General features: G+C 45.8%; 1 protein-coding gene across 3 annotated transcripts in view; it reads right to left on the bottom strand.

Annotated features, from left to right (window-relative positions):
• Positions 1-24,833, bottom strand: part of LOC113578132 (phosphatidylethanolamine-binding protein 4) — a 69,517-nt gene that overhangs the window by 16,556 nt on the left and 28,128 nt on the right. The window contains exons 4-5 of one of the 3 annotated variants that reach the window (XM_027011171.2): positions 23,142-23,240; positions 20,600-20,992 (exon numbers count right to left, since the gene is read on the bottom strand). The exons of 1 other annotated variant lie outside the window; for it this stretch is intronic. In XM_027011171.2, coding sequence (XP_026866972.2) covers positions 20,828-20,992; positions 23,142-23,240 — 264 coding nt within the window. In that variant the 3' untranslated portion in view covers positions 20,600-20,827. Of the gene's footprint in view, positions 1-20,599; positions 20,993-23,141; positions 23,241-24,833 lie in introns of those variants that run through there. One more of the 3 variants, XM_027011170.2, reaches the window with a different exon arrangement.

Here is a 24,833-nt window from a genome sequence, read left to right as displayed (position 1 = left end):
CTATGCTAATGAACCTTTGCTTTATGTCTGCGTGTGGACCAGGCCTGAACAGGTGGGCGGGCTCGTTTGGGGGGAGGTTACCAGGGATGCCGGCTATGCCCACCCACCCTCATCCTCGTCCTCCTCTTTCTTCGTGTGTGGGAGAGAGAGAGAGAGAGAGAGAGAGAGAGAGAGAGCGTTACTCATTCATGCCTCTGTCTTTCATCTCGGCTCCTTCCTTCCTAACTTACTGTGCCTCTCTCCTGAGTTCCTCCACCCTGGTCATCCGTCCCTTTGATAAGCTTCGTGTCTTCGTTAACTCAACCATCCTTCATCAGGGCTGCACGCCATCCCCGTATGTGTTTCTGGAATAGTCTCACCTGCATACACCTTTGTATGCGTAGATTTTTAGAGAGTTTGAGTAATCTCTCTCTCTCTCTCTCTCTCTCTCTCTCTCTCTCTCTCTCTCTCTCTCTCTCTCTCTCTCTCTCCCTCTCCCTCTCCCTCTCCCTCTGGTTCAATTGTCCTTAATCCCGCATCCTCCGTAATCCCGGGTCGCCACCTCGGACCCTGTGCCGGGGCAAGGCCGTTGCGTACAGAGGCGAGACGGGGTTTCCTGCTCGGGCGACACCGCACCAGACGGGCCAACGAGAAAGGAAGGGGGGGGGGGGGGGGGAAGAGGGAGAGTGAAAAGAGAAAGAGGGAATGAGAGAGCAAAAAAGAGATAGAGAGAGCTGAGAGAGAGATGGAGGGAGCGAAGGAGCGACAGATGGTGTTCACAGCTCTATTTCTGAGGCTGGCCTCCACCACCACCACACTCTTCCTCCCAGCCAACCCTTCCTCCTCCTAAATGAACTGCTAACAGCTCTCACTTAAACCCTCTCTCCGTCTCGCCTCGCGCACCCCCTGCTCCGAGTCCTTCGGACTCCGCCGCACCGGCTCCCTCCAAACCCCGGCGGTCCCACGTCTCCCGGACCCCACTCCCGTGAGCTGCCCGTTCGCGGCCCCAAGCCCCCACCCACCCTCAAACGCCTCGCCTGCCTGTGCCACCAAGTTTGTCATGTGATTCAATTACATAACCCAGAGCACATGCCAATTAGAATACCATCGCTGGCAAGTCCGCGATTCGCATCTTAATGAGATTAGGAGCAACATGGCTCGGTGTTAACGCGCCATCTTACACGTCTTCTGTGCGCTTTAATGGGTTTATCGGAGGATTAGCTATCTGTTGACGCGTTTGAAACACTCACACGGTGATTTATCTCCTGGACACCCTGACGTGCCCCAGCAAACTGGGATTCTTCGAAACATGTCAGGTGGATTCCACCTGCTCTGAAACCGAGAGGTTAACGTGTTGCGTTCTAACCACTCGCTGAGAGACGCGTATTGAGGGCGTAGTGCGACCTTTCACTCCGGCATAGCCAGGACTCTTTAAATAACTCACCCAGTGAGACAAGCCAGCAACTATTAATCTGACCACGTAACCTCAACAACCTACACAGCGACACTGCTACGGTTGCCATGGCAATATTCATTTCCACAATTACCTTGTTACCAATATTACTCACAGAACTGGCCTGAAGAAATGACTAAACCCATTGAAGAGTTCTCATTCAGTACTATCACTATGAATTGTCTCCTGAACAAACAATCACCTCCACTGATACCTTTAAACTCCAAGGAACCAACGTTCCTGATCGTTCGTATTAGTTTAAACATAAATGCTGAATAAAACACTGTAATTATTGCCTTAAGATTAATAGGTCAAGGTAACTTTCTCAGGGCTCCCCTGTGAATGGGTGGGGGGTGTGGAACTTCCATTTTTAGGTCCGATGACTCACATAACCGACCTCCTCGAACATTCATCGTCGTCCTAGAGAACGCCGCACGCTACGCAGAGACCCATCGTTAACGGTCAGGCCATGTTGTGAACAGTTCCACTGGCGAGCGAAGGCACCAGTGCCCGGTACGTCTCGTAGCTTCCCACTTCTAGGTGAAGACAACAGACAGCGGAACAGCTTGCGTTCACCACTCTGCAGGCACATTGCAGCATGAAACCCAAAGCCACTGTACTAGAAAGCTAATGTGCGTGGGGGAGGGGTTACCAGTAAAAGAACTCGATAAATGGTAATTAGGCCTTTATATCGCTGTAGCGATGGGCCTTAGCATCTCAGTCTCTATCCCACTCTTCTCAACTACGACGTCCTTACACACACACACACACACACACACACACACACGTACGGTCCAGTTCAGGAACTTCTCACCTCCTTTTCATCTTCTCGGTCTTCAGAATCCGCCTCGCTTTTGTTTGCTCATTAGCCCCCACGTGTTGAAGTGCGTGCCGGAGACGTGTGGCCGAGGGAAGCCCCCGATCTGAGTTCCCTAGGTAACACTGGAGAGAGTGGGCTGAGTGAGGGGCGACCGCCTGCCTGCCTGACTCATTTGGAGGGAATCCTGAAACACGACTACTGCCCACTCCAAAACACCCCTGGCCTCATCACCAAACACGCATGCGCTCTAGCGCACGCACACACAACCACACAATTGCAAAGACAATCACTAGTGCTCAAGCCACGCACGGCAACGGAACCCATTCTGACACAGGGATATGTTGGCATCTCATACCCTAGGTACCAGGGGAAACCCTGTTGTGTGTGTGTGTGTGTGTGTGTGCGTGTGTGTAAAAATGTCTGAGTCATACCTGCACATCTGATGACAAATTCAGTAAAGCCGAGAGCACAGAGGAGTTCAACGATGAGCTCTGGCTGAGTACCAGGTAACATGCGCTGCAGATGGCTTGGCGTGTGGGCCTGTTACATGAGGAATGTGGGGTTCTCTCTGAACGGCACTGTAAGCAGATTACCACGACTGGTCATCTGTCCATGACTGACGACGAGTGCATTACATTGATTACTGCTTGTGCTGCTGTAATCTGTAATCCCATCTGGTAAAGTCCAGTTTTTAGCAGTTTAAATAGCTATTACAGGGCAGTAGATTATACGCTGCGTGGAACGTGCTTCCTGGCTTGCCCTGTGCGAACTGGTAGATCTTTTTACCGGACAGTCCAGCCGTTTCAAATGAGCAGCAGCTAAACGGCCGTTATGAGGAACACACAGCCACAGAACTGATCTTAATTAGGTCAAGGTCAATCAGTGTGGAAGCACAGAAGGGACAGTTTTCGTGACGACGGTCTTGAGGATAATCCAGTGTCTGTAGCCATGGCGATAACATCTAGACACACAGTGAGTGACCAACAAGACCAATAAAAAGTTATAAAACAGACTGTGGTCATTTATCTAACCTGTCCATAATCCCATATAACCACTTTACTCTAACTGTATAGGAGACCATTTAAATCTGAACTGGTGGATATGTTACCACCATAATCCTGCATTATTTATATTGATGGTGGGGTAAACTGTTCCAGATACACTTCCTTTATCACGTTCCTGACAGTATCACTGCAACTATTCAATCACGCTTTTACGAGGCACCCAGTGCCTGACTTTTCTGAAATACGAGGCAGTGAGCAGTAAACTGCACAATGACTGCGAGAATTACTCACTCACTCACTCTCACTCACTCACACTCTCTCTCACTCTCTCTCTCTCTCTCTCTTGCTCTGAAGAGGTACGGAGAGGCACTACTCACTACGTGGCTACAGTCACTGTTTAATTCTTCTATGATAATTGAGATGGAAGCGGCTCAGAGGTTATGGAAACTGTTGGGGAAACCGGGCCCACTTCACGGAGAGGTCAGCGAACCCCACGGCCCTCTGGGAGATGGAGTATGCTATTAATTTGACAAACGTGGGAAATGAATGCTTTTATGCTTTTATTGACGGTGACCGCCACACGGCCTTTGCAGGAGTGAAAGGTTTTTAGTCTTGCCGGCTCTCCGCTCGCTGCAGCAAAACAATGACGCCGAATGCATTTGTTGGAAGAAAACTAAGCACATAATTGTTTGGATGATAATTACGAGGGCAAAAATGTTTCTTCATTAATTCCCCCCTTTTCATGGAAATCACACAATGACAACAAATGCAGGTGTGTGTGGTGCCGGCGGCATATTCGATTTCCATGTTTTATGCAGTCAATGGGACATTTTTCTCGATTCCCGTTGATTCCCACAGTGATATGGCTGGTGGAGGCACAGCTGGACCCGGATGCATTATCGTGGGTCACACTGGAGGATGGCAGCCGCAGGAGCCGGAAAGTCCAGGAGGAATCGCACCTCTCTGGGCTGAAACCGAAACCTGAGTTACACTTGAACATAAAGGAGTCTAGTTTGAATTTTGTTTCCATATTTTAAAGACTTGGTTAAATGGACCTCCCTGCTGAGTCAGGGATGTGATTGGCCAGTGAGTCACTGTGAACTGAGTTCCACAAGTTTACTGATTTGTGATTGGGTGGTGGAAAGAGAACTGAGGGCCTGCTATCTTTACTCCAGTGCACATATAGTGCTGCACTATTTTCACAGACCAATCAAAATTGCTCTGAGGTGCCTCTGAGTGACTCCAATTTAGATAACATTCAAATAGTTGTTTTCTGTTGTTTTATTTTAATACAAAGGAACCAGGTGGTTTATCTAATTTAACAGATGGAAGAATATGAAATACTCATTTAGCAAGTGGAAGAGTATGAAATACTAATTTAACAAATTTAACAGGTGAAAGAATATGAAATACTCATTTAACAAGTAGAAGAATATGAAACACTCTTTTTAACTAATTTAACAGATGGAAGAATATAAAATACTCATTTAACTAATTTAACAGGTGGCAGAGTATGAAATACTCATTTAACTCATTTAACAAGTGGACGAATATGAAATACTCATTTAGCAGGTGGAAGAATATGAAATACTCATTTAACAGGTAGAAGAATATGATATACTCATATAACAGGAAGAAGAACATAAAATACTCATATAACAAGTGGAAGAATATGAATACTCATTTAACAGGAAGAAGAACATAAAATACTCATATAACAAGTGGAAGAATATGAAATACTCATTTAACTAATTTAACAGATGGAAGAATATGAAATACTCATTTAACTAATTTAACAGGTGGCAGAGTATGAAATACTCATTTTAACAGGTGGAAGAATATGAAATACTCATTTAACTAATTTAACAGATGGAAGAATATGAAATACTCATTTAACTAATTTAACAGGTGGCAGAGTATGAAATACTCATTTAACAGGTGGAAGAATATGAAATACTCATATAACAAGTGGAAGAATATGAAATATTCATTTAACTAATTTAACAGGTGGCAGAGTATGAAATACTCATTTAACAGGTGGAAGAATATGAAATACTCATACAACAAGTGGAAGAATATGAAATACTCATTTAACTAATTTAACAGGTGGAGGAATATGAAAGACTCATTTAACAAGTGGAAGAATATGAAATACTCATTTAACTAATTTAATAGATGGAAGAATATGAAATACTCATTTAACTAATTTAACAGGTGGCAGAGTATGAAATACTCATTTAACAGGTGGAAGAATATGAAATACTCATATAACAAGTGGAAGAATATGAAATACTCATTTAACTAATTTAACAGGTGGAGGAATATGAAAGACTCATTTAACAAGTGGAAGAATATGAAATACTCATTTAACTAATTTAACAGATGGAAGAATATGAAATACTCATTTAACTAATTTAACAAGTGGCAGAGTATGAAATACTAATTTAACAGGTGAAAGAATATGAAATACTCATATAACAAGTGGAAGAATATGAAATACTCATTTAACTAATTTAATAGATGGAAGAATATGAAATACTCATTTAAGTAATTTAACAGGTGGTGGAGTATGAAATACTCATTTAACAGGTGGAAGAATATGAAATACTCATTTAGCAAGTGGAAGAGTATGAAATACTCATTTAACAAATTTAACAGGTGGAAGAATATGAAATACTCATTTAACAGGTAGAAGAATATGAAATACTCATAACAAGTGGAAGAATATGAAATACTCATTTAACTAATTTAACAGGTGGAGGAATATGAAAGACTCATTTAACAGGTGGAAGAATATGAAATACTCATTTAACTAATTTAACAGGTGGAAGAATATGAAATACTAATTAAACTAATTTAACAGGTGGCAGAGTATGAAATGCTCATTTAGCAGGTGGAAGAATATGAAATACTCATTTAACAGGTAGAAGAATATGAAATACTCATATAACAAGTGGACGAATATGAAACACTCATTTAACTAATTTAACAGATGGAAGAATATAAAATACGCATTTAACTAATTTAACAGGTGGCAGAGTATGAAATACTCATATAACAAGTAGAAGAGTATGAAATACTCATTTAACTCATTTAACAAGTGGACGAATATGAAATACTCATTTAACTCATTTAACAGGTGGCAGAGTATGAAATATTCATTTAACAGGTAGAGGAATACGAAATACCCATTTAACTCATTTAACAAGTGGAAGAATATGAAATACTCATTTAGCTCATTTAACAGGTGGCAGAGTATGAAATACTGCTTTTCCTGCCCCTGCTACTCCAACATAGTTACTTGACCAATAGTCCTTTAGCCTTATGGGGGGAGCAGAACTGTCAATTTGCAACCAAATGTTGAGATAATGTTGCAAAATACTTTTGGCTGAATATTTAGAAAATCTTCAGCCTTCATGCACCAAATACACTGATTCTTGTCTTTCTAACCAGCATCATCACCTTGGTAACAATCTCACCATGACAACGGCTTTGTTTCCATTCAGCACTGTTGGAACTTTTCACTTCACCCAGTGCTTTCCCCAGAGATGCAACTCCCCACTGACAGCATCGCCACACCCACTTAACCTCTGACCCCCAGGTGTTATTCTTACCTGAGAGTGGTCCTGTGAGTCAACACTAACGAGTATTGTCTTTACAAATAAGTACTGTCCTCTTCGCTATACCCCCCTGGAAGCTGTGTTTGTTGTCTTTTTCTCACAACCACACAGACAGAAGAGCTGTGAGGGAAGAAGAGGGGGTGTGTGTGTGTGTGTGTGTGTGTGTGTGAGTGTGTGTGTGTAGTGGAGACAGAGGGAAGTGATTTAATCCCCCCCAAAGGAGCTCCCCTCTGAACCCAGTATCGTGAACTCGCAGGCAAGACTCATCGCCTTGGGCAACACCACACACAATGCACTGTCTTTTTAATTTCATCAGCTGTGAGAAATCTATACAAGACCCTGGAACTGTAGTGCTGCAGCACCAAGGCGAGAGCGGGAAAAAAAAAAGGGGGGGGGGGGCATGGAGAAACAGGAGACAGAAATAAACTCCGACTGAGGGAATGGAAGCTCCAGGAGCTGGGATGGGAATAGCTGAGATCACAGCACGCAGGCTTCTGTACGGCCATGCTCAAACAAACTTATGTGGCTTATTCATTTGCAACACCACTGGCTGTATATATATATATATATATATATATATATATATATATATATATATATATATATACATACATATATATATATATATACACACACACACACACACACACACACACACACACACACACACACACAGCCAGTGGTGTCGCAATAAATAAATAAATAATATATATATATATATATATATATATATATATATATATATATATATATATATATATATACACACACACAGCCAGTGGTGTTGCAAATATATATATATATATATATATATATATATATATATATATATATATATATATATATGAAGGCCTTTGTAATATACCATTTGCTGCAAGGTGCATAAAGAGGTCTTTATTCCAACCAACACTTGAGTTTGCTTGCTGTTATGTGAGCAGCAATGTTTGCATTCAACTGAACCTGTTATTTTTTTCTCTCAGGTTTCTATGCTAGCTTTTTTTTGTGATTTGATTGTTAGAAAGTAGCTTAGACGGCACTTGAACCTGCAGAGGATTAACGCATATTAGGAACAATTCCATCAGCTTTATTTCTGTTAGTCTCATTCTCAGAGGTTCAGACTGAAACCTGTTTAAAAGAGCTACTGGCTTAAACACACTTAATCTCCACATTTTAAAAAAATCAGTTTTCATGGAACTCAGTTTTGAGTTGACTGATGCATGCATCGCAGTGAAATAGGTGTCATGAGAGAACTCACGAATCAGACCACTGCGGGTTTGCACTTGTGTATCAGCCTGCAGTTTTAGCAGATGTGCTAACAGACAAAGGCGACTGGGATGGAGAGACTAGGCTAGTCCACCACATCCACACCTCCACACCTCCAGAGAGCTCTGTCACACTGCAAGTGCAAAGATGCCATTTAAAAATAAGAGACTTGAGGGAGAACTGCAAGACCGGGGACGCTGCGAGATCAGGGACGCTGCGAGACCAGTGTAGAAGAGCGAAATCTTGGTCTTGCACTTTATTTCATTTTGTTTCCAGTTGCCATCTCAACCATCACTGCAAACCCCCCCCCCCCCCCAAAACCTAAAAAACCAAACAACGGAAAAAACAAACAAAAAACAACCCAATAAAAAACACTGGGATCAACAATTGCTGAGCTCGCCTACTTCTGTTGTGGACTCATGAGTTGGCTGGAATGGACTGCCTAAAGTGAGCCTGGTGTTTCTGTAGCAACCAATTAAACTCAGTCATTTAGCCTTCCACCTCGTCTGGGTTGGCCAGGGCCTCATATATGGGTTAAATGTGTCCATTTTTAAGCTGCAGCATGACTGAGGCATCTGTGTTGATCTTAGTCAGGCTTTGATACAGACCACGCGTATGTGAAAGGAGTCTGTAACCGCTAGGTGAGAAGACCGAGGGCATTGACTAAGCTTTGAACAGACAGCCTGTGTGTGTGTGTGTGTGTGTGTGTGTGTGTGTGTGTGTGTGTGTGCTCATAGTGACTGCTATCTACGGTGCAAGCAAGCCAACCTGCTGTGTGTTCTGTTACACCTCTGACTCACAATGCCATGTGATGTAAGCCCCTCACATCACTCCAGAACAGACTCCGCGGTGTCTCTTTCCCAACTGAACTCAAACTAACAAGGATACACACTGCATGTACTAATTTGGCCGGCCAGGACGCCTGGCCGGTTGAGACGGCCGCGCGCGCCGATGACAGCCGCGGTACGTGAATCAGTTAGCCCTGTCCACCCCCGCCTTCCCTCTGCGCGGCTCCGGTTCCTGCGCTCTTCCTCGGCGGATGGTATTCCTCGCCGGCCCTCGCGCCTCTCTCTCACTCCTCCGCGCTCTCTCCGCTTCCCTCCCTCCTCCAAAGTCAGCAATCTGTTCATCCCTGCCAGGAATGACCGGCTTATGCAAGCGGAGCTGGGCAGCTCCAGCCCACTCCGCGCTCTCTCGCCCCTTTCCTGCTCGTCTCCCGGGTTTACTGCGCTCCGGCCCGGACTTGAGCTCGCCGTGTTCCCACGTTCGCCCTCTCGGGTCATGTGTCGCCGTCGTCATTCATGCTGAAGGCTGCTGTTTGGCCCTTCTCCATGACCAGATCACCCAACTTTAGACTGGAGTGTGTGTGTGTGTGTGTGTGTGTGTAAGAGAGAGATTAAGCGAAAGAATGAGAGAAAACAAAGAAAGAAAGAAGACAAACCGTGGCAGGCATTGAGAGTTACACTGTGTGACAGAAACTGACTCAGCAGCCCTATGACCTAAGAGGGCGAGAGAAGGGGACACGTCCTATAGAGGACCCTGAACACGTGAGGGTGCAGGGTGCAGGACGAGGACACCTCCTATAGAGGACCCTGAACACGTGAGGGTCTAGGGTGCAGGACGAGGACACGTCCTATAGAGGAACCTGAACACGTGAGGGTCTAGGGTGCAGGACGAGGACACGTCCTATAGAGGACCCTGAACACGTGAGGGTGTAGGGTGCAGGACGAGGACACGTACTATAGAGGACCCTGAACACGTGAGGGTGTAGGGTGCAGGACGAGGACACGTACTATAGAGGAACCTGAACACGTGAGGGTGCAGGACGAGGGCACGTCCTATAGAGGAATCTGAACACGTGAGGGTGTAGGGTGCAGGACGAGGACACGTCCTATAGAGGAACCTGAACACGTGAGGGTCTAGGGTGCAGGACGAGGACACGTCCTATAGAGGACCCTGAACACGTGAGGGTGTAGGGGGCAGGACGAGGACACGTCCTATAGAGGACCCTGAACACGTGAGGGTCTAGGGTGCAGGACGAGGACACGTCCTATAGAGGAACCTGAACATGTGAGGGTGTAGGGTGCAGGACGAGGACACGTCCTATAGAGGACCCTGAACACGTGAGGGTGTAGGGTGCAGGACGAGGACACGTCCTATAGAGGACCCTGAACACGTGAGGGTGTAGGGTGCAGGACGAGGACACGTCCTATAGAGGAACCTGAACACGTGAGGGTCTAGGGTGCAGGACGAGGACACGTCCTATAGAGGACCCTGAACACGTGAGGGTGTAGGGGGCAGGACGAGGACACGTCCTATAGAGGACCCTGAACACATGAGGGTGTAGGGTGCAGGACAAGGACACGTCCTATAGAGGAACCTTAGCACATGACACCTATATGTGTTTAAGTACTATAGAGATCAGTAAAAAAAATGGATAAAAAAAAATTAATTGGTAGTTTGTACCAAATTGCTTGCTGTGTATGACTTTAAAAGCTGGATCTCAAGAACATGAAATGAGCCACATACACCAACACCATATAACCTAAAAAATTATTTCATTCAATGAAATAATCTGGAACTGTCAAACCAAACCCCTCGTTTCCATAGTGGAGCACTAGCACCAGCGTTCTCACGAAAGTTTACTACTGCGTGTATTTTTAGTAGCCACGGTATCAGGCCTCCCTGTTGTGGGAACGATACCCCTGAAGGAAGGGATTCAGGACTCTGTCAAAACTGCTGCAGCACTAACAGGGATAAAACAGGCCAGTCATCGACATGTGGAGCTGACCTGCAGTTCTGAACGCGCAGAGACTACATGGGGACTGGCTGGCCCTCTGGAAAGGGAGGCCGTAAGATGTCGCTGGCCAATCAGATGGAGATTAACTAGATATTTGGCCCTTTTTTATTTTTTTTAAATTTTTTTTTTATTTTTTTTTTACTGGTTTGTGTGCGCAGGGTGTAAGTAGACATTGCTGCCGGATTTCTTCAGAATCCGCTCCCTGCCCACTCCACCGCCGAGCGATGTGATGCTTAGCAGGCTTCCTGAGAATCCAGGCTGCCCTGATAGGAGCCTTCGCCTCGTGCCTCGCCGTGGCAACAGAAGCAAAGCTAGCTGGGAGGGAAGCAGTTGTTATAGCGATGGCATGAAGCTGGTAGGCTAAGTGAGGTGAGAGGATGGTATGCGTGGATGGAAGTTGGAGAGGAGGGCTATTATATAAGATGGAGAGAGAGAGTGAGAGAGAGTGAGAGAGAGAGAGAGAGAGAGAGAGAGAGAGAGTGACCAAGATCACAACAGCCAAATCACCCCCATTACAAATGGAGAATTATAGTGTCAAGGTCCAGCAAAACAAGGCCATGACCCCTCCATCCTCACAAGCAGTCCGCAGTACACAACGCAAACATGCATTCACACAGCCAGGGCTGCAGCCACATGGAAACGCTTATTAAAACCATGCAGAAAAACAACTGCATGTTCACACACGTTCCACTGAGCGTCTGATACGGTTAGCAGTGTTCCTCGCAAGTCAGAAACTGTGCCCCCCCTCGCCTTGTGTGCGTACGCACGTGTGCGCGCGTGAGTGGGTGTGCACATGGAAGGAGTGGTGGGTCAGTGAACTGTACACGGCAGCGCCTCGGACAGCAGCAGACGCAGCTGAGTGTGCGTGTGTGAGAGAGAAAGAAAGCCCTCAGACTACAGAAGAGGTCCAGATGGCTTTCCATGTTAAAGACCTTTTGTCATCTGTGCTGGGCCAGCCATCAGGAGAGATCCTAAATAGAGACACAGAGTGAGAATATAAGGGTGTGTGTGTGTGTGTGTGTGTGTGTGTGTGTGTGTGTGTGTGTGTGCGTGCGTGCATGTATGTTTGTGTGTAGTTCCCCTCCCCATTTAGCCACACTTGCACAATACTAGAAAATGTTCTGTTTCAGGTTAAACTCATGCACAAACAAAGGAGTGTCACCTTCTAATGGGAATGAATACCACAGGCAAGAACTTTCATACATGTACAGACACACACACACACACACACACACACACACACTTCATGTATGATACACATTCGCGCACACGCACTAGAACTCTTCCAGTATTAAAAACAAATGGGACAAATGAATCCGTAAGTGGCAACGCACAGAATCAACTCTATGTGCAAAAATGTTCGTGACTCGAGTGTAAACTTTCCGCGTGTACCTGCTCACCCCTGGAGGAGGGGCGACAGAGAGACGTTCTTTTCCCGAGTTCTGAGATCCTGAATGGGATTAAGCAAAAGTATAAATCCCAATTAAGACCCAGCCGAGAGCGTGTGGGGCCGGCGAGGCTGGTGACGGACGCGGACGCGCTGACGAGCGCTTCGTTTTTCAAAGCTCCGCAAAAGCCTCGCAAACACACCGTGACCTCACGCGCGTCTGCGGATCACCTAAATACGGAATTAAAAACGGCATTAAAAACAGCATTAGATTAAAAAAAAAAAGCAAAAAAAAAAAAAAAAGCAAGAGAAACAGACTTCGCCGCGCTCGCGTGCGGCGCCCACCCCCTTCGCGGAGATGCAGGTGGCGCTCAGGGGTTAGCCGCGCTCCGCGGTAAACGCGCCGCTCCGCTGGATTTTTTTTTTTTTTCTCCTCTTCTCTTTTTTTTTAAATTTATCTATTAAAATGTTTTTTTTTTTTTTTTTTTTTTTTTTTCGCTAAACAAAAACAACAACATCTTTACATATGCCGGTAAATCTGTCGGGCTGGGCGTTAGCACGTTAGCAAGAAAGCAAGCGGAACCGTGGCAGCATCTCGAGGAAGAGGGCAGCGGCGCTCATCATTAGCGGGCCCGAAGCTCGCGCGGCTACCTTCAGCCCATCTGCAAGCGTAGCCGCCACCAGCTCCGCGCGCAGATGTTCCCCCGGCAAGCCGCGAGGCTCCGAGAGAGCGGGAGGGGCTGTGGGGTATAAGGCCACGTGCGCTGAGCAAGGAAAGAAGAGGAGCGTTGTGGAAGCATACGATGGAGGAATAATCATGCACAAACAGCTTCGTTTTCTTTTTCGTCTCGGGCCCGCGGAGAGTAAATATGGGGAAGTGCCCATCAAACAGGGGGAAACGAGTCGCGCGGATGGAAATTATACAGTGCCCGCACGCTCTGGGGCCTTAATAACACGTGTCAAATGGGGCGAAAACCTAAGATTCTTTAAATACAAAAGACGCAGATATGCCATGAGCGCAGACACACACACACACACACACACACACACACACACACACACACACACACACACAGACTGCAACAGACTCAAAGACTGCAATCAGTGTAAACAGCACTAAAGAGCACCTTGATTTTTTTTAAACAGCAGCACAGTACCCACTAAAGCTTGGCATAACAAACTCCCACAGATTTTCTCCGTGTCAGTGACCTTCAAGAGGAGGCCAGGAGTCACTTATACAGCGTAACAGCTTCTTCAACTGTATGTGCGTGCATACACACACACACACACACACACACACACACACACACTTAGGGGGAGAGAGAAGACAACGCTATGTTTGACATGCTGTCTTCCAGAGTAGCACAACCCTCCAAGAATGAAAAACACAACCCAATCAGCAGTCAAAGGAGAAGCTGACGGAGGAGGGTTGGCTAACCCTATAGGCACTTGTCTGAGTGCACAAAGAAGCCAGCGAACACACACACACACACACACACACACACACACACACACACACACACACACACACACACACACACACACACACACAGCTGCTCTGACAGCAGACACAATACTTCCTCTATGTGTGATAGAGTTTTCCTACAGCTCTCCATCCTGTGAGGCAAGCTCTGGTAAGGCAGATGGAGTCCGAGCCTTCCTCTCTCCCCCGAGGTGTGCGCACATGAACCGGCGCGCACACACACAAACACACACCCTCTCCAGCTCTCAAGAGTGTTGTAACATTGCTGAGTTTCTGTCTGTTAGCGATTAGTGATCAGCACACTGACCAAATGCTCCACAATGACCCAAAGAAAGGAAGTAAAAACACACACACACACACACACACCCACCGCTCAGTGGAGGACCTGAATGGAGAGGCTCTGTGTGTGTGTGTGTGAGAGAGAGAGAGAGAGAGAGACTGAGAGAGAGAAACAGAAAACGAGAGAAGAAGCTACAGAGAGAGGGAGAGAGAGAGAAGAGAGAAAGAAAGAGACAGGAATGAGTGTGAGATTGCTGCATATTTTGGGTAGTTTGTGTGGATGTCTGGAACAACAGAAGTCAGGGCCCACACTGTGCGTGTGTGTGTGTGTAAGGCACATGCTCTCTAACTCCTGCATCAAAATGAGTAATGTGGAAGCTGGGTGTGTTTGTTTTGTGTTCTGCTTTCTGAACGTTCACTTCAATCTAGATGACCCACCAGAACAAAAGGGCCTTAACACACATTAACTTCACATTAATAATCCTGAAAAACAGTACAGCTTCTATATATCAGCACGTGATCGTTTACAAATATTAACCAATCAAATTGTAAGAAGCTGTAGATGGAAATCAGTTTGCCCATTAATGGGCACCAGACAGAAGCGAAATTCTTAGAAATTCTTAGAAACATTTGTTAAAGTTTCTTTCACGAAAGTGAATCACTTTTCTTTAATTGCAGAGAATGAACTGATGAAATAGCAGGAAAAAAAACCTGTACACAATAGTCCTCCCCAATCACACAAGCCAGAAGAATTCACACACTTCAGTAATGATCTCCAATCCCTGAGCCTGAGTCTTCTGAATTCCTGTAAATGACTGTCTAATTTATTTCTGCTCTTGAATGATACAATACTGTGATCTGTGGGTGGGCCATTAGGGTGAAAAGTAAATAAGGATTTCTTCACCTAGTGGTTTATTTGCATAAGTAAACTCCTCTCCATCGCTAATTGATTCTGCTCTTCATTACTGTCAACACGAAAAACGAACATCTGCATTCACACACAGAGAGAGAGCGAGAGTGCGCACGAGAGAGAGGGGGAATATATTGTAGCAAGACAGAGAACAAGAAAAGACAAGAAGAGAGAGTGAGACACTTGCGGGGGGGGGGGGGGGACAATCTGGAAGGAAAGTTAGTTAGATGCAGAGCAAGCTGTTTAGGGAGCGTTTTTGGGAACGGTCCATGATTGAAGTGGAGGGTGGGGGGAACTGTGAGCTAGAGCAGGTCAAGCAGTTAACTAGGAGGGCCTTTAAGCTCCTAAAGCACCCAGGCTTCATCACCATCTGCTCCGATGGAATTAATAACTTCATTATCAATTCCTGTTTCACCAAATAAAGAATCAACAGACAGGAGTTGTGCAAACATTGTGGACACTGACGACGAGATTTTTCAACCTCATTCAACGGTTTGAAAGGAAGGGGAAAAGGAAAAACAAACACACAACAAAATTTCCTGATCAGGCCTTTAAAAGATTGTGTGGAAATTCCTGAAAATGGGGAAGCAGACTCTACGCAATCTCTACAGAACCTGGCGGGATTCACAGTGCAGACTGTGCTTACTGCATTTCCACGGAAATAAAATAGAATGCATGAAATATGTATTTTACTCGTCTGATTTTTTAGGCTGTGTGAATCTGCCCTTTTAGTGAAGAGAAACACATCTCAAATGGTCTAACAATCTACAGCAGTGACGTCATGAGTACAAAAAGACAAAATCTGTGTTTACAAAATCTGCCCAACACTTCTGAGATACCACAGGACAGAGGGAAACGCTGAGGGGCACCGCGATCGTAAAAGGGGAAAGGTGATGTGATACTGAGACAAGTCGCTGGCTAATGCCCCAGCACACCAAGCTGGCTGACAGCGTGTCTGAGCCAAGTACCCTCGAGTTAAAGGAAGCAAGAGAACGGAAAAGGTGATAAGCGGAATGAGAGAGGCACTGTTGGAAGTGACAGCAGGGGGCTGCGTGGACCGCAAAGTCCCGCAAGCGCCGGCGTGCAAAACGGTTGTGTGGAAATCGCTCCGGACGCAAAACGGACAGCACCAAGGAGCACGTCCTGTTCTGTTAGACTCACTCAGGACTCAGTGTACTGATTATGAGAAGAGACAGGACTCACTCAGGACTGGGTATACTCGTTATGAGAAGAGACAGGACTCACTCAGGACTCAGTATACTCGTTATGAGAAGAGACAGGACTCACTCAGGACTGGGTATACTCGTTATGAGAAGAGACAGGACTCATTCAGGACTGGGTATACTCGTTATGAGAAGAGACAGGACTCATTCAGGACTGGGTATACTCGTTATGAGAAGAGACAGGACTCACTCAGGACTGGGTATACTCGTTATGAGAAGAGACAGGACTCACTCAGGACTGGGTATACTCGTTATGAGAAGAGACAGGACTCACTCAGGACTCGGTATACTCGTTATGAGAAGAGACAGGACTCACTCAGGACTCGGTATACTCGTTATGAGGAGACAGGACTCACTCAGGACTCGGTATACTCGTTATGAGAAGAGACAGGACTCACTCAGGACTCGGTATACTCGTTATGAGAAGAGACAGGACTCACTCAGGACTCGGTATACTCGTTATGAGGAGACAGGACTCACTCAGGACTCGGTATACTCGTTATGAGAAGAGACAGGACTCACTCAGGACTGGGTATACTCGTTATGAGAAGAGACAGGACTCACTCAGGACTGGGTATACTCGTTATGAAAAGAGACAGGACTCACTCAGGACTGGGTATACTCGTTATGAGAAGAGACAGGACTCACTCAGGACTCGGTATACTCGTTATGAGAAGAGACAGGACTCACTCAGGACTCGGTATACTCGTTATGAGAAGAGACAGGACTCACTCAGGACTGGGTATACTCGTTATGAGAAGAGACAGGACTCACTCAGGACTCGGTATACTCGTTATGAGAAGAGACAGGACTCACTCAGGACTCGGTATACTCGTTATGAGAAGAGACAGGACTCACTCAGGACTCGGTATACTCGTTATGAGGAGACAGGACTCACTCAGGACTCGGTATACTCGTTATGAGAAGAGACAGGACTCACTCAGGACTCGGTATACTCGTTATGAGAAGAGACAGGACTCACTCAGGACTCGGTATACTCGTTATGAGAAGAGACAGGACTCACTCAGGACTCGGTATACTCGTTATGAGAAGAGACAGGACTCACTCAGGACTCGGTATACTCGTTATGAGAAGAGACAGGACTCACTCAGGACTCGGTATACTCGTTATGAGAAGAGATAGGACTCACTCAGGACTCGGTATACTCGTTATGAGAAGAGACAGGACTCACTCAGGACTCGGTATACTCGTTATGAGGAGACAGGACTCACTCAGGACTCGGTATACTCGTTATGAGGAGACAGGACTCACTCAGGACTCGGTATACTCGTTATGAGAAGCCTGTAGCTCCTGGCAGCAGCAGTTCTCTTTTGGGTCATTTTCTTTTGTGCAGGTGTGGAATGTATGTGCGTGATGTTTATCAGCTGTAATGTGTGTGGTGCTCAAGTGAAAACACGCACAGGCAGCAACGGTGAACTGACAAAAGGTGGTTGTGGTGAGCTCTTCAGTGTCTATCTTTACATGCACGTCATGCCTGAAGCAGGAACTGCAAAAAGAGCTGCAACACATATCCAAGAACTTCACCTCAATTTCATTTACAGACAAGCGACCGACGAGGAACCGAGCCGTGTTACACCCGTTGTCAACAAATATAGCATCCCTAGCGGTAACACCATCCACACCTACACATGCGTTGCTGCTCGCTGTTGTCCGTTACTGGTAGTTGACAACCAGGCAGAAGACAGAGAAGTCAGCAACAGCTCCCCAGCTGACCCGTGTCCTGGTACTGGAGCACTGCTGCGCGGTTGGGGTCACTCCAGCACAGACCTCCATTACCGCGGGACCAAATATGGATCTGAAGTGGCATTTCTTTATCTGGGCTGACGCTGTAATCAGTGTATCGTCTTTACTGTAATCATTCTAATTAAAGCAGAAGACCACAGCAACGACTTTCATCTCCAAATATGGCATTACTGGGCCTTTCGGAGAGCCCAGAGGAAATTTTCCGGAACACTCCAGCACCCTGCCTTTTGCATCCTCTCTCCACGGGGCGTTTCGGTGACGTGTGTGTCGTCTGGTCATGGAACCATATAGATCGCCTCTTGCCCAACTGATATCTAGTGGGACGACTCCCACGTTTCAGCTGAAGAAGCCCGCGAAAACCCAGACACGGCAACGCGACACCGCGCGCAGCCGCTCAAGCTGGGCGGACAGACGCGTTTGTGTCCAAAAGCCGCAGTGGCGGTATGAGAGGAATGACACTGATGGGGGAGGAAATGGAATTTTGTCTGCATCCTGTCCAAGTATCAGCTATCCGAGCCGAGAGAGCGCTTCTCGGAGCGCGGTTTGAGCCTTCCCCGTGGCTGAACGGCGGCACGTGCCTCGTCACCAATGCCAAAAAAACACCCCTGCCTGGAACACGCAAACAAAACTTCCCAGGGCCTCCAAACGAGTGGCGCGCTCATCTGGAGTTGGCTGCGCTGAGGAGATCCGGAATGATGCAATTTGACTCCTGCCCCTCCCACATCATGTCCCATCGTGCCTGCGCACGATCCTGGAAGCGCACGACTAGCACTTCAGTTTATGTGATGGATTTTAAGTAAGACACGCATGACGTAAAAGGTCACAGATGGTGTTTGCCAGTACTGTTCGCTCATAACACACGCAAAGGATGACTAAATGAAGGTAAGGGGATCTTAAGAAATCAAACAAACAAAAACAAACAAACAAACAAAAGCAAACAACAACAACAACAAGAAAAAAAAAGTCCTGGATCCTTCGGGCCAAAAAAACAAAAACAAAATAAATGTTGGCTGCCTTAAATTGGTAGGTTAGAGATGACATCATTTGGGAAGGGTTACAGATGTGCTTGTGAGGATACCTCGTCACACCCTGAGCCCTGGTGAGGCCATGTTTAAAAGCAGAAGATGATGCCCTGCTGAGCCCCCAGAATGCACACGATGACACAACGCCATTTAGCAGGAAGTGAAGGGGAAAGGTGAAGAAATGCACCAGCTTTGCTTCACGTCCCCAAATAAGGACAATATCCTCACCAAATATACTTTATTGTAACATGGTTCAAATGAATGTTAAACTCTATGTACTGTCAGTCACCAGGAGGAGCTCACCATTCTAAAACAACAAAGCATTGCGCATCGACTACACCTACAACATAGATATTAGTTAGTGGTCAGTCTAATAACAAGATATGACAAACAGTATGACATGTAAATACTTCAAAACTCCTGTGGACACACGGACATTTCTACATTAAAAGAGATTGTGAAGCAGAGAAGCAGAGTTTATAACCCATCCCCCAAACAAACACATAACAAACAAAAATACATAGAATACAACAAAAAAACCTTTTAAAATAGGAGAAACCGATACATAATAATAGACATCAAAGAAACAGAAAGACATACAGTTCTGCATGGATAGAGGGTGATGTGTTGGCGTGGTCTTACCATTAAAATGCACAGTGACACCATCACATTTTAATGCTTTTTTAAAAAGGATGTGATGGTCCCCCTGCAAGCTAAAGTCTAAAATCGCGTTCTCTCATTCCCCGTAAATGACTGTCTCTCTGGAGATGGTTGTGCCAAGGATGTGAGTGGCATTTAGTCCGATGCCACTGTACAATGCAATTTTAACTCAGCATGACAACCAACAAATTGGAAACAGAGCCATTTTCTCAGGCTTGGGTTTGTCAACTAAAACTGGTAAAGATTTTCTTTTTATGCTTTACAGAAGACCTTTTAACTGCTATATGTATTTCTTAAAGCAGGTACATTGTGAACACACAGTTCCTTTACTATATTTTGGTCTCCATTTGGTGCAATTTCTCCTTCACTATGGACTTAGAAAAGTAAACATTAAAACAATAAGTTTGGTTATACCACATGCAATACACAGCAGACGTTACATTTGCTTGTACGGGGGTGTAACAAGTCAAATCATAGTTGTAATTTAATTTCTAAAAAAAGGAATTACAGGGTAGATTTCTAAATAAGGTGTATGAGTGAGAAGGGAAGCGTTCATTTGTGTGGCACCTGAAGCCCAGGAGTATTCCAGCACACCTAATTCCACACATACACACGGGACGTTATTATAACTCCAGTAAGGTCACAGGAAGTCACTGTAGCAATTACGCGCCTCCCACCATCCTCATTAAACCTCTGACCAACCAGGGCCAGTCGTCACACTCGCAGCATGGCCAGCAGGCCAATCGGGAAGCAGGCAGGCGGCATGCTGCCACCCACACAGTGACAGGGTATTGAGGGGTTGTCTGTCTGTGCACCTGAAATACATTTGTTTATTCACAATGTGTCGCCTGGCCAGACGGGGAGGAGACTCGTCTCTCTCTGTGTGTGTGTGTGTGTGTGTGTGTGTGTGTGTGTGTGTGAGAAGGAGAGCCAGAGAGAGAGCGGCAGGGGGAAGATGCGTGTAGCACTGGAGAAACACGCTAAATGGAGTAGAAACATACGCCATATTTATACAGACTGTTTGTATGGTACCTTAAAATGCGTTTAGGAGTGAAGAGTCCTGTCCGTTGTAAGCCTGCTATAATATTTGTTCATAACACCGAATCAATGACAAAATTTAGCAACTTTTTCCAGCATTTCTCCAGTTGCGTTTCTGGGGTTTATTTCGACTGACGCTTGAGGGACGGAGGCGGGGCTTGGGGACGCATCGCAGGACGTTGCTCAAGCCGCTCCCTCTCGTCTGCTCCTCTTGGCTTTGCTGTCTCGCACTGTCGCTCCACTCTTCCACAGCGCTCCGGCTCCGGAGAGACGGCGCGCAATTGTTTCTGTCATGCGGGAGAAGCGTTCACCCACTCGTTTGTCGCTTATCATAAAAAATACGCGAGCATTACCCGAGAGGAGACGCATTTCTCAAATTCCATTTCCTTCCTCCTCTTCTCTGAAAGTGACACGTGTCAGTTTTAGGGACTCGGAACGTGTAGGCAAAGTTATGATGGGGAGACGCCAGGTGCTTTGGTGAATGAACACTGAAGACGCCTTAGGGGCATTGCAGATAGACAGAAAGAGAGGGAGAGAGAGAAAGAGAGCAAGAGAGACACACAGTGAGACAGAGAGAGACACACAGAGAGGGAGAGAGAGAGAGAGAGAGAGACAGAGAGAGAACAAAACCGAAACAGCTCCACTTTCTAAAAGAATGTTCAAAATTTAAAGAGATTTGTGTAAATTCTTTCCAAAAATTAATGCTAAAAGTTCCAGATTTATGAGCCTCTCCAATATTCCGAAATGACCACATCTGCTGGGTAACACCAGGAATACTGTACATTAACAGCACAATGTGTCCTCAACTGTCACCAAAAAAGGGACAGTAAGTGACAGTGTTGGGACACACACACACACACACACACACACACATTTGCTCACTCACAAAAAACCCTACCTGTCTGACTATAACATTTATTTATACCCGTTTTATTTTTTTTGGTAATTATTTAAGATGTTTGTTTTAGAGCTATTTATCAGCCTCTCATGACCACACTAGCTAGAGTAACACAGGGAATACTGTACATTAGACAGACAGAGAGAGAGAGAGAGAGAGAAAATGAGACAGACCGAGAGAGAGAGAGAGAGGGAAGGAACAAAACTGAAACCGAGCTGCAATTTTTAACAAAATGTTCAAAATTCAGAGATCCGAAAATTAATGCTAATATCAGCCTCTCCAATATTCCGAAATGACCATATCTGCTGGGTAACACCAGGAATACTGTACATTAACAGCACAATGTGTCCTCAACTGTCACCAAAAAAGGGACAGTAAGTGACAGTGTTGGGACACACACACACACACACACACACACTCTCTCTCTCTCTCTCTCTCTCTCTCGTTCTCTCTCTCACCTGTCTCACTAGAACACAAACACCCTACTTTATTTGTATTTATTTATGATGCCCCCCCCAGCTGTAATGTACTAGAGTTTAATCTTAACAACATTCTTTTTCACAAACTATATAAATGTTCAATGTCTACTTTTTATGCTCTAATGCTCTCCCACTCTGTAAGACCAGCTTTGGCAATATAAATGCACCATTCTTTGTCATTCCAGACAATCACCTTGAACAGAACTGAATTGAATTGAGAGAGAGCGAGAGAGAGAGAGAGAGAGAGAGAGAGAGAGAGAGAGAGAGAGAGAGAGAGAGAGAGAGAGAGAGAGTTTTGACCGAAGGCTGGGTGTTTAGAGAAACTCAAGGCAGGTAGCTCGAACACCAGCGTCCCCACTGCACGGGGAGGTTGACTGACTCCGAGTGTACGTCCCAGCGCAGTGCAGTGCTGATGACTAACGTGATATTTTTATTCTGTCATTATGTAACGCATCGGAAACGCAGCACAAGTGTGAAGCACATGGAAGGTGCAGATACAGCCCGCACGATCCAGGAATTGTTTGCCCACCGAAGTGTTTCTGACACCTATTCCTTTGCACATTATGTCCAGGACTGCACGTGCCAAGTCCCTGCTTTAAACCAAATCTTTGTCTTTCATCGTTTCTTTAAATGCACACTGTGTGCGCGATCCTCGCAAGCAAGAGCTAACGGAACAGGATTCTGGAGAGGGCAATTACATGTTTACAGGTTTAAAGCACAGCGCTGACAATGCACACGTAAAGTCCGATTAAGCATAAGAAACCTGCTATCGGACGCTTCTGGGGTTACAGCGAGCTCCTGTCTCAGACAAAGGTGTTCTCCCACTAATCTGCCATACACTGTGAAATCAAGTACTTGGCAGAAATGGTGTTTGTTGGTTGCCCAGAATTTGTAACTGCTAGCTTAACACGTACTGCTAAGATGAAGTGCGTCTGAAATCCTCACCTCACCTTTCATTCTACACATTATGGGTACAAACATGTCTGTAAACTTTTGAAAAGAGCACAGATCTCCTTCTCCACTGGAGGACGGGGGTTGTTTTAAATATGTCTCATATACCTTTATGTCAACCAGTAACCAGTGCCTCCAGTATGATCTCGTAGGGTTAGCCCGACTGGGCGCATCTGGGTCCACCATCATGAAGACATAGTTCTTTTTCTGTTTTGTGAGAGAGAGAAAGAGAGAGAGAGTGCAAGCATGAAAGAAGGGGTAGACAGAGAGGTATACGAATCATATGTGAATAAAGAAATAAATACCAAAAAGAGACAATCGAACTCATTTAAATGTTTTTCATTATTTGATTTCATTAAATCTCTTTCACAGTATCAGATGAATACGCGTTTACCTATCCATCCTTCACTTCTAAGATAGTAATTTGCTTTGACCACCTGTTACAGAACTACAGCTATTTGCATAATTTGCATTTTGCCCCCTTGCGAGTCCATCTTTATCTGTCGCACATCAACAGAAAAGTTGAGGAGCGACTAAGGAAAGCATCGCATGCAGCTGGGCTCTTGGCAGGGACCAGCAAGGGTCAGCAAGTTTTATTTTAACTAAATCACATGGGTTGAGTCCACTGGAGTGACAGATCAATGGCTCAAGTACAGCTTCTAGTGTCCCTGAGAAACTCATGGAAAATGTGTGATATACAGGGAAAAAAGCAAAAGCAAAAAAAAAGTCTTAATTAGCTGCTGATATTTTCAGACCATCTTCCATATTCCTCTCACATTCACTGCATCTCAATCTGTCCGCAAGTTGTTTGTCCCCTTTTCTCCCTGCTTTCCGTCTTTCTACAACAACACTTTTCCGTAAACAACCTGGCAGACATTTTGGGTGCGACGGCGCCACGACGGCGGCGACCGACCGGCTCGGTCGCTCCAACCGCGCGGCCCCTCAAAGTTGGAGAATTGTGCAGCAGATTGAATTATTGCGTGTGCGCATTTGTCATCCCTGGTGCCGTGCCCAAAATCTGCCAGACCATATGATGGCGTTATTATTACACGCCTCGCTCAGACGCACGGGGCTGTCAATCACGCCGGTTACCGTGGCGCAAGGGCCGAGAGACAACCGCAACAACGGCGCCCCCCCCCCCCCTCCCCCCTCCCCACACACACACACACACCGGGAGAAAGTGTAAAACCCAACGTTTAAAAGGGAGAGTGGACTCCCGTCGCAACCATGCGCCTATAGAGAGGTCAAATGTGGAGGTTAAACCCATAGAACTGGGCTAACTTAATATACACTGGGCGCTCTTAAAATACGCCGCCATAGTTTATTTCAGAAGCACAAGTTAAAGATATACAACGTCAAAAGAAGGTACCTGGCTAAACCTTTATTTCCCTTATGCTCCTGAAATAGCCGCAGGACTGTATTCCATGAAACATAATCATACAAATTAAAGCCACCAATTAAAAAAAAAAAAATCCCTTAACAGCCCCCCCCGCGCGGTCTCTAAAGCACAAATCCTCTGCTCACCTGACACAAAGCAATAAACCAATACAAGCCTAAGCCTAATAATCGGATAACGTTTGCGTTCCAGCGCCTGCGCCTGCAGGTAATACCCAAAGCCACGACGACAATAGCGCCTCCTCCACAACCTGTCACTGGCAGCCCTGCCTGGGAAGTGCTGTGTTACCTCCCCCCTCATGGGCAGATTAAACGCTGTTCTCAGACCTGTTGCCTTAGAGACAAGCTCCAGCCGCGCGCTCCGAGTGGCACGCCGACCGCAAGCGCGCTTTCCGCGCTCCGCCA

This window comes from Electrophorus electricus, chromosome 18, assembly GCF_013358815.1.
Source record: "Electrophorus electricus isolate fEleEle1 chromosome 18, fEleEle1.pri, whole genome shotgun sequence".
NCBI lineage: Eukaryota > Metazoa > Chordata > Actinopteri > Gymnotiformes > Gymnotidae > Electrophorus > Electrophorus electricus.
Note: the sequence above shows the minus strand (reverse complement) of the source record. Positions and strands in the feature narration are given on the sequence as shown.